Consider the following 17,789-nt stretch of genomic DNA (forward strand, 5'->3'; position numbering starts at 1 on the left):
TTAACCACTAAAACAGTTCTTTTTTTTTTTTTCTTACTATTTTTAAAAAAGATTTTATTTATTTATTTGACAGAGCACAAGCAGGGGGGCAGCAGGCAGAGGGAGTGGGAGAAGCAGGATCCCTGCCGCACGGGGAGCCTGACGTCCCAGGACCCTGGGATCATGACCCTAGCTTGAAGGCAGTCGCTTAACCAACTGAGCCACCCAGGTGCCCCTAAAACAGTTCTTTTTTTAAAAGATTTTATTTATTTATTTGAGAGAGAGACAGAGCACTAGCAGGGGGAGAGGGAGAGAGACAAGCAGACTCCCTGCCGAGCGTGGAGCCTGAGCCCAAGGGTAAAGATGTGAGGCTCCATCCCAGGACCCTGGGATCATGACCTGAGCTGAAATCAGACACTTAACCAACTAAGCCACCCAGGCGTCCCTTTAACCACTAAAACACTTTCTTAAGAAAGTTACTTAAAAAATCCATATATGGATATGAAGGACCTGTGTTCCATGCAGTTTAGAGATTTCTTTTACCCATGGATAATGGGATGGGGGTGTTGTCTAATGAAACATATGACATATGGAACCCCCCCCCCCCCCGCCGTCCCCACTTCCTCATAATAGAAATTTCTGTTTCTGTAACCTCTCTTGTTTAGGTACCTGTGTTTTTCTTCTGTGTGAACTTGATGTCTTCTCATTGATTGGCCTATAACAGGTGCTTTTCTGAAGTGTGATTAAAATATAGCAATTTCATCATCTTGAAATTGGCTTGAAGAGATAGTTTTGGACCAATTATATTTTCTGTCTTAGGAATTTGAAATAAACACCTGAATAGGACTATTTTAATTCATGTTCTTGTTGTAGTATTGGTATGAGAAGGACTGTGTATTGTAAGTTGATATCCTTGAGAAGCAGAAAAAAGAAGCTGTTAAGTCACATTAATGGTAGAACACTAGCGAAGATCTCTATTCCGTATTGCATATATTCCATATTGCTGAAGTCTCTAGATCCTTTGAGGCCTAGTCCTGGTGTTTGCCATGAGATAATTCTCTTAATTGCTGCACCTTTCTTAAATGTACACAAACCTAATTAAAAGTCTCCAATTCCAAGCCTTTAATGATAGATAGAATTGATGTTCTGTTTAAGGAAGAGCCCTGGGAATGTGTGAATAGAACTAGATCCAGGTCAAGATCGAGAGTGTATTGGGTAATTTTCATGCTGGAGAATCAGTAGAGACACTTCTTCTTCTTTAAAGATTTATTTATTTATTTATTTGACAGAGAGAGAGAGAGTAAGAGAGGGAACACAAGCAGGGGGAGTGGGAGAGAGAGAAGTAGGCTTCCTGCTGAGTGGGGAGCCTGATGCAGGGCTCTATCCCAGGACCTTGGTATCATGACCTGGGCTGAAGGCAGATGCTTAAGGACTGAGCCACCCAGGCGCCCCAGTAGTGACACTTCTTGGCCATATTTGGTTTCCTGAGCTAAGCTGCTGCTGCTTCTGCTTCTGCTTCTGCTTCTTCTTCTTCTTCTTCTTCTTTTTTTTTTTTTTGGTAAATACTAGAGATTGGCTCCCCTACTTATCTTTTCATGACTATTACTTGTATTAATCGTGGTGTCCTTTCTTGCCTGGACCATTGTGGTCTCTTATCCTTTTAAAATTTCTGTTTTTGAAGCTAGCATATAGCTATTTTGAGTCTCCCTGGCCCCCCTTTTGATTTTTTATTTTTTAAAAAAATTTACGAGTTTTTATGTATTTATTTATTCATGTAAGTAATCTCTGTATGCAACGTGGGGCTTGAACTCATGACCCTGAGATCAAGAGTTGAATGCTCTTCCAACTGAGCCAGCCAGGGGCCCCTTGCCCCCTTTAAAAAAGAAATCCCTTATTAAATTACAGAGTCTACAAAGTTTGCCTTCTGTTCCTTTTCTTCCTTACCTTCTCTGACTTTATTCTTTGAATATGTGACATAAGACAATGTTAAACACAGGTCTTAATGGAGATGGGTTAGGGAGAAATCATTTTACAAAATACCAGATACATTTAATCTCTACTTTTGAAAAAAGATTTAAGTTTTTTTAGGGCATTTTATTATATCAAATGAAAGTAGGAAGGAGTGTGATGATGGAACAGAGGCTGGAACTGAACTGCCTGTGGAGATTGTTATCAGTGTTGGTGTAAAAGGAGGATTTGAAGTTTATTTTTTCCTTTTCACCCATTTCCTTGTCTTTCAAGGAAATTCTTTGGGGCCAGTTGAAAATGGAGGATGGATGCTTGCATGGCAACTGGTTTAAGGGAAAGGAGGAAGCTATAGAAATTTTGAGTTTTGGACATTTTGAGACATTGTAAATTATAAAATTACTGAAAAGAATCAGGTAGTAATTGCTAGGGTTTGACATTTGGTGACAAAATATGAAAGTGGTTCTTTGGTCTTGTTTATTTTATTTTTTAAAAAAAGATTTTATTTATTTATTTATTTATTTGAGAGAGAGATAGGGACTGAGAGAGAGAGCGAGCACGAGCAGGGTATAGTTAGAGGGACAAGCAGACTCCCCGCTAAACAGGGAGCCTGACGGGGGAGCTGGACTCCAGGATCCCTGGAATCGTGACCTGGGCTGAAGGCAGACACTTAATGACTGAACCACCCAGGCACCCCTCTTTGGTCTTGTTTAGATATAATGTAACTACTCTTTATTTTTCTAAATGACTTTGGATTGTACCTTGCTCTGATGATCTTGGTAATGTTTTGCTTTTAGTACTTAACCTCTGGAAGATTTGAATGCTTGGTTAATTATAACCAGAACTACTTACTATGAGACAGTTGAAACAGTTTGTTTCGGTGTAAAGGAATTAGTGTCAGTACCAAGATATACATGGATTGAACAACGTATTTGTTATTTTATTGAAGTGTTTTGAGATGATAGTTTGTACTATTCAATAAATTTGGAAGCTGTTTTTGAAGTAGGCAATGTATACAAATGTTAGGGAGATTACAAATACGGCACCGATTAAAAATGTAACCTGAGAGTCCAACTGATTGTGATATGACCGTTTCTAAACTGAGATGTGTGCTTTATTAATTCAAAATAGTGGTATTTAAAAAACAATTTTCTGTAGTTCTGTAATGTTGGTTTTTGAATGCAGTTAAATGACATAGATAAACCTTTTGGCAAGCTTAAGTTTGTGCAGTATATTATCTGCTTTAAGTTTTTGGTGGTGGGTATGGAAATATCTTCACAAGAACTCTTGGATGCTCGGTCTTCTTTTTTTGTTTTCTTTTTGTGTTTTGATTTTGATAATGTCTGTTGACCTGTCTTCACATTCACGACTTCTTAACTTGTGTTTCATGTATTGCTGAGCCCATGGAAGTAATGCTTTGCATTTGATGTGTTTTTAAAATTTCTAGGAATTACATTTTACTTTCTCTTATAAATTCATGTCTTTTGCTGTATCCTCAGGTACTTCTTTTTCAGCTCTTAGGGTTTTGACTGATTCTTTCTATGTCTTCTATTTTCCTAATTGTAGTTTTGTGATTCTTGAAATCATTGAGCATATTTGTAATATATGTTTTGAAGTTTTTTTCCGCTAATTCCAGTATTTATCTTTTTGTTCCTATTGACTGTTTTTCCTCCTTTATACGGGTCACATTCTCCTGCTATTTCACATGCCATTGGGTAGTAGACATTATAAACTTGAATTTACTGAATGCTGGATTTTGTTTTCTTCCTTTACAGAGTATTGGGCTTTGTTCTAGCAGGAAGTGAAGTTCCTTGCAGATCAGTTTATCCTTTTGAGTATTATATTTTTTAATTAAGTTAAATTTTTTGTAATTAAACTTTTTATTTTGAGAAAATTGTAGGTTCACATGCAGTTGCTATAAAAATTTTATTTGAGGGTGGCTGGTAAGGAGCCATTTTTCTAGAGTTGGTTTAGCTCCACTACTATTGTCTCTTCTGGGTTTTCTATTGAATGCCCAGCATTTTATAGCTTCTTGGTCATTTTTAACTGATTTTGTAGAGTTTTTGCCCTGGTCACCTATGACTAGTATACAGCAACAGACTCGAGAACCTTGTGTAGATTTCTAGAATTCTTTTCCCTCAAAGATCTCAGTACTGTGCTATCTAGTGTCCAGTGTCTGAAAGCAGTTTTTCATTTATCCCTCCTCCCCCTCTAGTCTTCTAAGTGTATATAGCAAGAGGGTAAGCCTCCTTGCAGTTGAATTTTCACAAGTGCAGAGTGAGCTGAATGTGTTTTACATTATCCTTTGGCCCATCCGAGGCTCCTCTCTTGCTTTGTTTTATTTGTCTTATTTCTTTGATTCTAAATTGAACTTCTTTTTCTTCTTTTATACTTTGACATATCTGAAAATTGGATGATGTTTTATAGATGATGAAATTAAAAAAAAAAATCCTGTTTGCTAGGTGGCAGTTGGATGTAGCTTCGTGTAGATGTGTAAACGTAGAAAACGCCTGCCTCAAAACTTGAATATAGATTTCAGCATACTGGAAGAAATCTCTGAGACAATTGTGAATTATCGTTTTCTTCCCTATGAACTAAATATTTGTATGTGGGAGTGAAGGGTGGAGGAGGTTCTGGGATGAGGTAAATTAGACATGTTTAGCAACATTCCTAAAGCTAGAGTCAGATGTAGGTTAGCTGGCTAAATGTAAACCTGGTTTAAGATCCTAGAACTAGTAGCATTTAGTTCTTTCATGGATTCTCTTAATGTTACCTCACCAAAGTAATAAAGAATATTGTGTGGAAAAATCTAGATATCAGTGATTTAGTCAAAAGTGATTCAGGAAAGTTAGGCTTCGAAAAATGAGAATTTTGTAGGAAAATTCTAAATATATGCAGGTGTAGTCTTTTTTTTTTTTTAACAGCAGTGATTATGATAAGACTTGTTTAGTCTAAAAGAGAAGCATAAAAAATTTCTAGTTGGTAAGAAAGTACTGTCATAGTTTATTTAGCTTAGTTGTTTCTTTTTTATTATGTAATAGTACATCTTGCTATTTTTTAAGAGGGGGAGGGGCAAAGAGAGGGAGAGAGAGAGAGTCTCAAGCAGACTCCCTGCTGAGCATGGAGCCCCACTCAGGACTCAGTCTCACGACCCTGAGATCATGACCTGAGCAGAAATCAAGAGTCAGATGCTTAACTGACTGAGACACCCAGGTGCCCCAGTACATTTTACTATTGATGATGTTCTTTTTTTTTTTTTTTTTTTTAGATTTTATTTATTTATTTGACAGAGAGAGAGGCAACACAAACAGGGGGAGTGGGAGAGGGAGAAGCAGGCTTCCCGCTGAGCAGAGAGCCTGATGCGGAGCTCAATCCCAGAACGTGGGGATCATGACCTGAGCCACCCAGGCACCCCTGATGATGTTCTTAGATCCTGTTGAATAAGGGATTGTATTCTTTCCCCCATTTCATTTTTTATTTTCTTGACTTCTTGGTTTTCTGTTCTTTTGTGATTTATTTATGTCCTCAAATACATGTATCCTTGTGAAATATATTTTCTGCAAATTGCATTGTGCCACAGATCTCATTTTCAATTCTGTTTTCACTTCACAAAACATCTAGTCATGTCTCCGTGTACCTTTGGTTCATTCCTTTGACCATTGCATGATTTTTTTTTTTTTTTTTTGGCATGATGTTTTGTAGTGTAAGTTCAAGCACTTAGGGCTTTCTCTAAATCCCTGCTGTTACAACAGGTACGTTGCTTGTTGCAAGTATCCTCATGCATGTTCCCTGTTGACAGATGTGGACATTTCTCTTGGCTCTGCACACACATATGCACAGTCACATGTGTATACACAAGTACATACATATATGTATATATACTTATATATATACAGTACATACTACACACATACATATAATTAAGGATGTGTAGATGTATATATCTTCATCTATTTACATATAATCTCAAGAGTGGGATTACTGGGTCGTAAATATATGAATACTCAATGCAGGTTGCTTGCTAGACTGTCTCTGCATGAAGATTCTTGTTTCTTCATGTCCTTCCTAACATACTTGGTATTCCCATTTTCTAATACCCAATGGTGATAAATTGTTACTTTGTTGTGGGTTTTTTTTTTTGTTGTTTTTGCATTTTTTTTTTATTATTACTGAGTTGGAATATTTTTTCATATACTTGAAAGGTGGTGTGTTTTCCCCTTCTGTGAATTAGGAATTCACATTTTTTTCCTGTTGGATTTTCTGTCTTGATTTATAAGAGTTACTTATGTTATGGAGGTGTGGGAGTCACGAACAGTCCCAGCATGGCTTTAAGCCATTTGTTACTTTTTCCCCCTTTTTTGATGATGCCGCTGTGTCATGAGTCCATAAAAAGTTTGGGGGAATCTGTAAACATTTTTTGGGCATCTGTATAAAGGTTCGGAGGTTGTATAAAATTTCATGTATTTATAATGTTTGGCCTGGCTGCCAGTACTTGTTATACCTGTACTTGGGTATAGGTCTTCAAGCTTATCCTCCTTGATTGCTATTGATTGGCAGAGTGGAAGGGTTTCTAAATGGATCGTTTACAGCTTTATCTAGAACCAACCCTGGGTATGTTCCTGCCTCTCAAAATTCAAAAGAGTGGTGTTTTGTTAGGGTATCCTCTATCTTCTGTATTTCCTGTGATATTTCATCCCTTTCTTAGGAAGGGTAGTGGTTGGTCAATCTTCATCTTTTATTCTATTCTACCTATTTCCAATAGGAATTCCTTGAAGTGTTTAGTGGGGGTAGATACCACTCTTCCCAAGTTTCTATCACTGATACAGATTTTTCTGTAATCTCTTTTTGTATATTCTGCTATTTATTGAATGTTGTATACCAGGAATTGTATGGAGTAGATAGATAATTTGTTAATCAGTACAGTGGTTCTATGATGTAAGTATCATCCCAGTTACAGAAATGAGAAACAGGATTAGAGAGATTTAACACATGGCTCAAAGTCAGAAAGTTATAGGTGGCATATTTAGGATTAATTTCAGTTGTATTCCACTTTTTGCTGGAGGTTTGATCTTTAACGTGGGTAAGAAGCTATTTTTGGTGAAAAGAATGGAAACTTTGTTCTCTTTCATTCACATATTACTCAGAAGCCATTCCTTCAATGCTGCTGTTTAAACTGATCTGATAGTCATTTTTGGGTACTGCATGCAACTTTTAGTATTAGAAGAACACATGATACAATATGTATTGTAGTCCTGCTCTTTTTTTTCTTGTTAAAGAATAATGAGTGCTGGAGCTGTATGTGAAATACACCTATTTTCAGTTCTTCCAGTTCATAGGTTAAAATCCTTGATTGATTTTCCTCTTATACCCAACATCTAATCCATAGCAAACCAGAGATCTACCTTCAGATTATATCTAGAATCTGATCACTTCTCACTAATCCCACTGCTGCCACCCTCATTTAATCCAGCACCTTTTTCACCTAAATTATTATATAATAGCTTTTATTTTTATAATGGCTTTAGTCTGCTTTGAGTGTATAAGGTTGAGTGATCTGGTTTATCACTGTGTCAGGTTGGTTCACTCTTTTCCAGATTGTTTAGTAAATTCCTGTTTTATTCACTGTAAAAGCCAAAGTCCTTGACATGATTTAAAAGAGTTTTTTTTTTTTTTTTTTTGTATGGCCCCTTATTATTTCTCTGGCTTCATTTTAACTGTTTTCCCACTTACTGTACTCTGCACGCTTCTACCTTGCTAGTCTGAACATATCAGGTGTACTACCTCAGGATATTTGTACTGTACTTATTGTTTGGTTGAAGTTTTCCCAGATTTCCATGTTGATCATTTCCCTACTACTTGAATTAGTTACTCAAATGTCAGCTTCTCACTGAGGCTTCTCTTACTATCCTGTCTAACCCAATCTAACACTTCCTGTCCTCCTTCCCTGCTTATAATTTTTTCCTTATCATTTATCTCTATCTAATCTTACTATATAAGGTCTTCCTTATTTATCTTGTTTATTGTCTGTCTTTTCCACTAGATTATTGAACCATGAAGGGATTTTTTTATTCACTTCTTTGTCCTTGGTGTCCAGAACAGTGTCTGGTATGTAGTCAGTACCTAATATATAATTTGTTGAATGTATGAATGTTTAAAAAAATTTAGAATTTCCAAGAGAGTACTGATAAGTATTTACAGTTGATTCATTCTAGGTGCTGGGGCCAAGATATTCACTGGGGACACTGTTAGAAGTCTGGACTAAGAGATCAGTCTGTTAAGACATTTTGCGTTTTCCTTATGAGCTTCAGTTAATGCCACACAAAACAGAGATGTGATGGTATTATTACTTAAACTTACAGACATATTTACTTTGGGAACAGAAAGATCTCTTTCCTCAAATCTTAAAAATGCTTTTTTAGGAGAGCTGTTTAAAAGGTTGGTATGTTAATATCTAGACCCTCTGTGATAGAAAATTTGGATATTTACTACTGTCTACCTAACAGTTGAATTTTAGGAATTAATCAGTATTGGGACTACAGAGTTCCCAGTGGGGGGCAGTTTTTTTTCTTTTTCTTTTTTAAATCAAAATACTGTATGGAGTAATTAAGACAGTGTAGTATTAATGAAAGAATAAACAGATCAGTAGTAAAGAATAGAGAACTCAGAAATAGACCAATATAGTCAACTGATCTTTGACAAAGGAGCAAAGACAATACAGAAGAGAAAAGGTAGTCTTTTTTAGGCCACCTGGGTGGCTCAGTTGGTTAAGCGTCTGACTCTTAAAATTTTTTTTTATAAGATTTTATTTATTTATTTGTCAGAGAGAGAGAGTGAGGGAGCAAGCCTGCACAAGCAGCGAGGAGGAGGCAGAGGGAGAGGGAGAAGCTTAAAAGCTGGCTCATGACACTAGCCGAAGGCAGATGCTTAACAGACTGAATCACCCAGGTGTCCCCTAAGCGTCTGACTCTTGATGTCAGCTCAGGTCTCGATCTTGGAGTTGTGAGTTCAAGCCCTGTGTTGGGCTTCACATTGGTTGTGGAGCCTACTAAAAAGAGAGGGAGAGAGAGAGAAAAGATAGTTTTTTTAATAAATGGTGCTGAAACAACTGCACATCCACATGTAAAAAAAAAAGATGAATCTAGACACAGACCTTATACCAGTCACTAAAATTAGCTAAAAATGTATCACAGACTTAAATGTAAAATGCAAAACTATTAAACTCATAGAAGGTAACATAGGGGTAATCTAGATAACTTTGAGTTTGGTGATGACTTTTTAGGTACAATACCAAAGGCACGATCTATTAGAAAGAAAGTAAAAAACAGACTTCTTTAAAATTAAAAAATTTTTGGGCGCATGGGTGGCCCAGTCATTAAGCGTCTGCCTTTGGCTCAGGTCATGATCCCAGCGTTCTGGGATTGAGCCCCACATCGGGCTCCCTGCTCAGCGGGAAGCCTGCTTCTTCCTCTCCCACTCCCACTGCTTGTGTTCCCTCTCTCGCTGCCTCTCTCTCTGTCAAATGAATAAATAAAGTCTTTAAAAAAAATTAAAAATTTTCTACTCTGTGAGAGACACTATTAAGAGAATGGAAGGATTAGCCACAGCTCAGGAGAATATATTTGTATAAGACATATCTCATAAAGAACTTTTATCTAAAACATACAAAGAACTCTTAAAACTCAACAGTAAGAAAACAACCAGATTAAAAAGACGGGTCAAAGACCTCAAAAAACACCTCACCAAAGAAGATACATAGATGGCAAATAAGCATATGAAAAGACACTCCATATCATATGTCATCTGGGAAACGCAAATCAAAACGAGGTATCACTATACACCTATTAGAATGGCTATAATTTAGAGGATGTTGAGGAGGATAGCTAGGAATAGGAACTCTTGTTCTTTGCTTGTAGGAATAAAAAGTGGTACAGCCTCCTTTTGGAAGACAGTTTTTTTTTTTTTTTTTTTTTTACAAGACTCAACATACCATACAATTTTTGTTGGTACCGGTTGATATTTACCCAAAGGAGTTGAAAGCTAATGCATATACGGAAACCTGCCCTTGGATGCTTATACATTCTGGAATAGACAAAGCTATGGAGACAATAAAAAGATCAGTGGAGAGGAGAGAGCGTAGAGTAGGCAGAACAAAGAGGATTTTTAGGGCAGTGAAAAATAACCTTTATATTGTAATGATGAATATATGTCACTATACTTTTGTTAAAACCCACAGAATGTACAACATGAAGAGTGAACCTTAAGGTAAATTGTGGACTTGGTGATTGGGATGTGTAAGGGTAAAGTCATCCTTGGGGGAAAATAGTTTATCATTCTGGTGAGTGATGTTGATAATGGCAAAAGCCATGCATGTGTTTGGAGCTGCAAATATATGAGAAATCTCTGTATCTTCCTTTCAGTTTTGTTATAAATCTGAAACTGCTCTAAAAGAAAGTAAAGTCTTTAAAAAAAGGGGGGGGGTTGTAAATGTTGCTTCCAGTCTGGGTTTTGAGCCTTAAGACATCTGCCTGAGTACCCAGTGATGAACTGTACCTGTAAATTACAGTAAAATCTGTCCTTCCCAGATCTGCTCTTTAGCGCCCTTCAACCACAACCTGGGATCACAGAGCAGCCTACACAGCTCATCCACACGCTCTTAGGAGGGGTCCCCAGCCTTGCTTTCTGAACTCCATTAATCAGGAATAGGATGGACTTTGTTTCAAAAGAGAAATTACCATATCTCCACATTAAGGAGACCTCTTTTTTTCTCAATCTAGCAGAGTAAAGGCTGACAAAACTGACACAAGTCGAAGCCAACACACTATGTGTGGTGAAACTCTGAGCTTGTGCAACATTGGAATTTTATGTTTTTTTTTTGTTTTTTTTTTTTTTTTTTTTTTTTTTTTTATGATTTCACATTCTGAGATAATATTTATGCCCAGGAAATTTTTCTTGAAAAAGTGGGTAAGTTTTCATTTTGTAATTTAAGTGTATCATGTATCATCTGTAAGGATTGGATGTGTATGCCAATAACAAAAAGCTTGATAAATACTGCCTTAAACAAGTGAGAATTTACTTTTCTCATGTAATGTGAATTCCAGGGGTAGGCAGTCCATAGCTGATGCAGCTGCCCAAGGATTTTATCAAGGAACCAGTATCCTATTTTCTTAGCTTACAGTTTTTTGTCTTTTTGGTCAGAAGATGGCTGTTGTAGGGCACGAGGGTGGCTCAGTCCGTTAAGCAGCCCATTCTTCATTTTGGCTCAGGTCATGATCAGGGTCCTGGGATTGAATCCCATGTCAGGTTCCGCACTCAGTGGGGAGTCTGCTTTGGGGTTCTCTCTCCCTCTACCCCTGCTTCTTCGCGAGCACGTGCGCTCTCTCTCTTGCTCTCCCTCTCTCTAAAATAAATAGATCTTAAAAAAAAAAGATGGTTATTGTATCTCTGGAGACTTCATCAGAGTTTTCAGAAGGAAAAGAAGGAAAGATAAAGGGAAATCTCTTTCTAAGACTTTGTATTTTTCTGGTAGATTGTGGCCTCTCAGAGGCTGATAACTGACTACCTTTTGTTGGCCAGAACTATGTTGGTATGACTTGGTATTTAACTCATCATATCTGGAATTAGTGTAGAATGGTGGTTAAGAGGATGGACCTAAGTTTGAAAATCAGTTGTGTTACTTCCTGTGTATGACTTTAACATCTTTGTGCCTCAGTTTCCCTCTGTTAAATAAGTCTAGTAATATGTACCTACCAACACTTTGTTGTTGAAAAGATTAAAGGAGTTAATACATGTCATTATTTTAATGGATACCATTTGTACTATTTTAAGTATTAGTTATAATTTACCATCTTCATTATATAGAAGAGTTATTGATATTGGAGTTGTAAATTTGTCACTCAGGGAACTAGTTTTTTTTAGGTAGGAAATAAAATAGCATTTGGATTAGGTGCTTTTGAATATAGGATGGTTGAAAAAGATGGTAGATCTTTAAGGACTCTTGTGACTGTTTTGCATTATTAAAAATTAGGGGTGAGTTAAAGTATTGGGGCCATTTTAATTTACTTATTTAATTCATCTTAGAGCTTGATGACTTTAAGCGCTGTCTTGAACAAATTGTAATTTTACCAGCAATCCCCTAAAGCACCTTCATCTCAACCGAAATTCTGTCTTATTGATAGAATGTTTGAAGACTAACTATGTATGGATAAATGATTTCGTTGCTATTGTTACCAGCCTTGCCAATTTATAATCACTCTACTGAAAAAGAAATATCAATTACTTCTCTATTTTCTTTTTAGCCCTATCTGCTTTGATATGATTGAGGAAGCATACATGACGAAATGTGGCCACAGCTTTTGGTAAGATGATTTTATTTAGCAAAATTATCTTGATTTTTAACTTGTATGTAAATGCAGCCAGTGAGAAGTTAGGTTTTTAAAATAATTTTGGTTATCTTCTAATTTCTTTGATTGATGTATTTTTTAAGTTCAGCAGCTCAAGGCAGAAAGTGTATAGTTGGTGCATAATTTCTGTGGAATACTTAGATTTACTGTTGCTCTGACAGATGGATTTTAAAACTTTTGGGTTGGTTAATTATTATAGAGCTTTGATTACTGTGTAGAAAATTGAGGGGTGCTGGATAATTAGGATGAAGCATCTTTAACTCACTTGTGGGGTTAAGTGTGAGACCCAGTAAAGGAGGTTAGAAAGTCATTGGAAAAGGATATAGGGGATTAAAAAGATTTGTGTTTTCTTCTTGAACATTTTGCTAAGTGTTATTGTTAGTTGCTTAGTCTTGTATGTGTGTCACATTAATCTGTATATTTAAAAAATTTTTAGTTGTGGAAAAATACACATAACATAAAATTTACCGTCTTAACCATTTTTAAGTTGAGTAATGTTAAGTTTGTTTGCATTGTTGTACAATCAATCTCCAGAATTTTATCTTGCAAAACTGAAACTATATTCCCTCTAAGCAACTCTCCATTTCTCCCTTCCCCCCGTCCTCTGTCAATCACTATTTTACTTTGTTTCTGTGAATTTGACTATTCTAGATACCTCATATAAGTGGCATCAAATAGTATTTGTATTTTTGTGACTGGCTTGATTCACTTAGCATAGTATCTTTAAGTTTCATCCTTGTTAGCATGTGTCAGAGTTTCCTTCCTTTTTAAGGGTGAATAGTGTTCCATTGCATGTATATACTGTATTTTATTTGTTCATCTGTTCATGGACATTTGGGTTACCTTCACTTCTTAACTGTTGTTAAGAATGGTGCTTTGAACATTGGTGTCTGAATACCTCCTTGAGATCCTGGTTTCAATTCTTTTGGATATAAATATATACCCAGAAGCAGAATTGCTGTATCATATGATAGTTCTGTGTTTAATTTTTTTGAGGAACCTCCATACTATTTTCCATAGCTGCTGTACCATTTTACATTTCCCCCAGCAGTTCACAAGAGTTCCAGTTTTTCCACATTCTCGCCAATACTTGTCATTTTCTGTTTTTTTTTTAAAAGTAGCCATCCTAATGGTTATGTAATCTGTGTTTGTTTAATCCTTTTGTTTATTTTTTTTTTGTGTTTTTTTTGATTGGGGTGGTATATTCTGTTTGTGGTCAATCATGTACATAAATTATTTACACTGTTGATATAATATTTTTGGTTTAGTAATTCTTTTGTGTCTAATAGTCCCTGTATTCTAATTCATGTTGAAGTCAGACCTATAATTTTATTCTGAAGTTGAATGTAATGTCTGGTAGATTGATATTCAGTAGTCAAGTACTGGGTGTTATTACCAGTTCGTAAGTATTTTAGTTTGATTTGGAGCATGACGCACCAGTGATAGGTATATCCAATCTGCCAGTCATTTAAAAAGAAGTTTATTTTGTTTTATTTTTTTTTTAAAGATTTTATTTATTTATTTGACAGAGAGACAGCCAGCGAGAGAGGGAACACAAGCAGGGGGAGTGGGAGAGGGAGAAGCAGGCTCCCAGCGGAGGAGCCCGATGTGGGGCTTGATCCCAGGACTCCGGGATCATGCCCCAAGCCGAAGGCAGACACTCAACGACTGAGCCACCCAGGCGCCCCTAAAAAGAAGTTTAGAATAAAAATACCCTTCTTGGCTTGTCCTTTCTTTTTTTATTAAAATATAAGTTATTAAAATAAGCACTATGTACTCTTGGCTAAACAACTTTTATTGTCCATAAAGCTGTAATATGAACTGTAAATGTCACTGTCTTTCTAGTCGGTTTTTTTTTTTTTTTTTTTTTGGTTTTGTTTTGTTTTGTTTTGGTTTTTTTTGGGTCTGCCTCCTCAGAGGTAATCATGGTAAGGAGTGATGGTGTGTCCTTTGAAAATTTTTTTGCTGGTTTAAGAAAAAAGGCTATCTTGCCTTAAATAATTTAGATTTCCCAGTATATCATTGCATTGACATTATTATTGTTCATGAATAACTTTCTGCTCCTTATTGCTACTGAAATTCTGGTCATGTGTGCTTGCTTTTAGATTGATACATGTATGGTCTTGGTCTTTACAGGCTTATTGTTTAAGAGTAGTGTTTCCTTTGGTCCATTAATTGATCCAGCACCATAGCATTCCATAGGAAACCATGTACCTCCCTTAGAGACTTTGATTTTCATCTCTGGAAAATCGGGTGATTAAAATTAGGCTTTCTCTGCCTTTTGTAGTATTGAATATTGGACCAGAAAATTCCTGTTGTGGGTGATTATCCTGGGTATTATAGATTATTAAGCAGCATTCCTGGCCTCTAGCTGGTAGCAGTCCCTTTCCTCACAAGTGTGACAGCCAAAAATGTCTCCAGACATTGCCAGATATCAAGTAGGGGACAAAATTGCCCACATTTGAGAAACACTGATATAGAGCTAAAAGAGCAGGGTCTTGAAGTTGGTAAACCAGGATTCTGGTTCTGGCTCTAAAACTTACCTTACATTTGTCCGGTCACTCAACCTGTCTCTTCTGCTGTCCCTCTCTACCTTCCTCCCCCTTCTCTTCCTACTTCTTCATCTCCTCTTCTTTCATAGTTTTGAAGGTGCAGATGTTTGGTACAAATTACAAAGTGAGGATTTAATTTTTCCTAACTGCCCTCCTCTAACTTATATATTCACAGTGGCATTTTAAAAGGACACTGAAGAGTCTGCTAAATAAGTACAATAATCTTGCTTCGCTATGTTATGAAGTGTAAAAAATTATTGATTGACTTTATAATTAAATAGGCCTGGCCTTTTCAGTTAGTCCTGTAATCTTCAAGGTGTGTCCTTAGGATCATTGTTGGAAAACCCCACTGGTTTCTTAAATATGTGTTTTTCCCTTCAAATAAAAATAGTTTAAGTTTAGATCCTTGTTATAACTCAAGTGATGTTATAACCTGAGCATGTTTTAAAATATGAATGTGTTTTAAAATACCTACCAGAGAGCAGGTTTTGGTAGGATAGAGACCATAAGGTTGACAGGAGCTAGTAAACTTGGAGGCTGGCAGTCCCATTGTCAGGCTTGCGAAACTGTGAGACATTTTGTACTTTTGTTTAAAGCAAAAGCTCATAATTATTTACCCTGTCCTATCATGTGAGGCCATTGGAACTTCAATCATTAACGGTAGCCTATTGAATCAAATCTTTGCTAACTTGACTGCTGGCTGGTAATCTGGAGATGAGCAGTGTTAGCATTTCCAGTCTTTGTCCACACTATTAACACTAAATCAAATTGGACCACATGAACTGTTTATCTCTTGTCTCACTTATAAATGTTAACTCTTTCCTAGTAACAGGTTGGAGACACTATTCCCATTTGACAGTGAATCTGCTAATAGCTGTTACCTAACCAAACTTAATGATATGATAAAATAAAAATACCTGGCTTCTTTGTGATGTAGAGGTAAGGTTTACTCTTCCCCTTGGCCGCCTCCAGCTTGCCCCCTGCACCTTGCTTCTCTGACCTCATGTCTACCAAGTTCTGACTTACTATTTTGTTTCATTACAAATTAATTATAATTAATAGCATCCTCCAGTGTTCATCTTATAGCACATATGTGGTCAAACCTGGATATCCGCTTGTCTTTTCAGGCTTTTGACTAATTCATCATCTTGCACCTTGCTATTAGTCTGTCTTCATACCTGGTTATTATATAGGACCACTGTACTGATTTGTCCTCGCTGTTCTTGTTATAGTCTCTTTTTTTTTGAGAATTTTCTGATTATTTTTAGTTTTTTTTTTATAGGTACTCAACACCTGTTTACAAAGAGAGAAAAAGATATTTATAGTAAGGTTTCCATTTACCCTAATGTCTACAATTACTTAAAGAAAAATGAGGAGAAATCAGAAAGTTTGTGTGTTGGGGTGGGTGAATAGAGGGTTTCAGAAAACATTCGAAGAGGTCTTTGGATGGTTAAAGTGGCATAGTGTTCTGTATATTATAGACAGTTCCCAAATAAAAATTATGCCCTAAAAGTTAAAAAAAAAAGATATTTATATCTTATAGGTAGGTTTATACTTTTTTTATGGTAGGTATATTTAGAATAGAAGAAGAAACAGAGTAACCATACATCTATAGAGAAATACTCATTTAAAAATTTATTGAAGTATAGTTGACATAATTGTTATATTAGTTTGAGATGCGCAACATAGTGATTTGACAATTCTGTACGTTACTGAATGCTCACCACCATAAGTGTAGTTACCAGCTGTCACCATATAGTGTTATCATATTATTGATTATATTCCCTATGCTGTTCTTTTCATCTCTGTGACTTATTTATTTTATAATTGGAGGTTTGTACCTGTTAATCCTCTTTACCTATTTTGCCCCTGTCCCCATCCTCCTCCATTCTGGCAACCACCAGTTTGTTTTTTGTATTTATGAATCTGTTTCTGCTTGTTTTGATTGTTCACTGGTTTTCTTTTTAGATTCCACATATAAATGCAGTCATGTCCTTTTTTTTGACTTCACTTAGTATAATACTCTTGAGGTCCATTCATGTTGTTGCAGATGGCAAAATTTCAAAATATTCATTCTTCATTATCAGATATACACTTAATAAACATAGGCACCTATTTATGTCAGCACATTCTGGTACTGAATTACTATTTTTAAGAGTTTCGGTGAGTAGCTTTTGAAAACTTCTCAGGTAGACCCAAGATATATATCCCTTTATCTCCCCCTATTTTGATCACTAGTCTAGATACTTATCCTTCTTTTGGAGTCCAAAATAACACATCTGGGGTGGTGATGGTCAAGTAGAGTTATTGTGAAAGAGATAATTGAGAATTTCTAGGGATGGTTTATATGACCCAGAAGACAACATGTTTCTTTTTTGTTTAAACCTATTTTTTTCATGCATTGAACATTTATTTAGTTCACCTCTAACAGAATATTGTGCTAGACATTGAGGGTATAGATATAAATTAAAACAAATCCTTGCTTTGAATGAACAAATAGAAGAGGGGATGACAGACACATACATAGATGCGTACAAAATAAGATAGTTACTATTTCTCAAACTAGGGCAGGTCTACCCAGCGGTAGTAGATGCTATAAGATAAACTTGATGGATCTTGTTGTCATGTCAGTTTTATACAGTGGTATGTATTTTGATGCATTTTCATTTTATAGTGTAGATGGATATTACCATTGCAGTGTGGAAAAGTCACTTGAACTTTTGTTCCTGAGGACAGTTCCTTCTCACTGTGTCCTGGACTATTTTGTCTTCTAGGAGAGGATGGTGTGGTAGTAAGTCTACTGACAAGGGATATGATTAGGATGCTGAGGATAGGAGAGGAGGATATTCTCTTGGGCTCTGGGATAATTTCTTGTATATTGATAAACTCTTTC

The 17,789-nt window shown here is 36.2% G+C and overlaps 1 protein-coding gene across 4 annotated transcripts in view; it reads left to right on the forward strand.

Annotated features, from left to right (window-relative positions):
• Window positions 1-17,789, forward strand: part of COP1 (COP1 E3 ubiquitin ligase) — a 241,315-nt gene that overhangs the window by 13,192 nt on the left and 210,334 nt on the right. For all 4 annotated transcript variants that reach the window (XM_045811397.2, XM_045811396.2, XM_045811398.2 and 1 more), the window contains exon 2: window positions 12,240-12,299. In XM_045811397.2, coding sequence (XP_045667353.2) covers window positions 12,240-12,299 — 60 coding nt within the window. The remainder of the gene's footprint in view (window positions 1-12,239; window positions 12,300-17,789) is intronic.

The sequence above is a fragment of the Ursus americanus genome, chromosome 2 (genome assembly GCF_024610735.1).
Source record: "Ursus americanus isolate L20-20 chromosome 2, mUrsAme1.1.p, whole genome shotgun sequence".
Lineage (NCBI taxonomy): Eukaryota > Metazoa > Chordata > Mammalia > Carnivora > Ursidae > Ursus > Ursus americanus.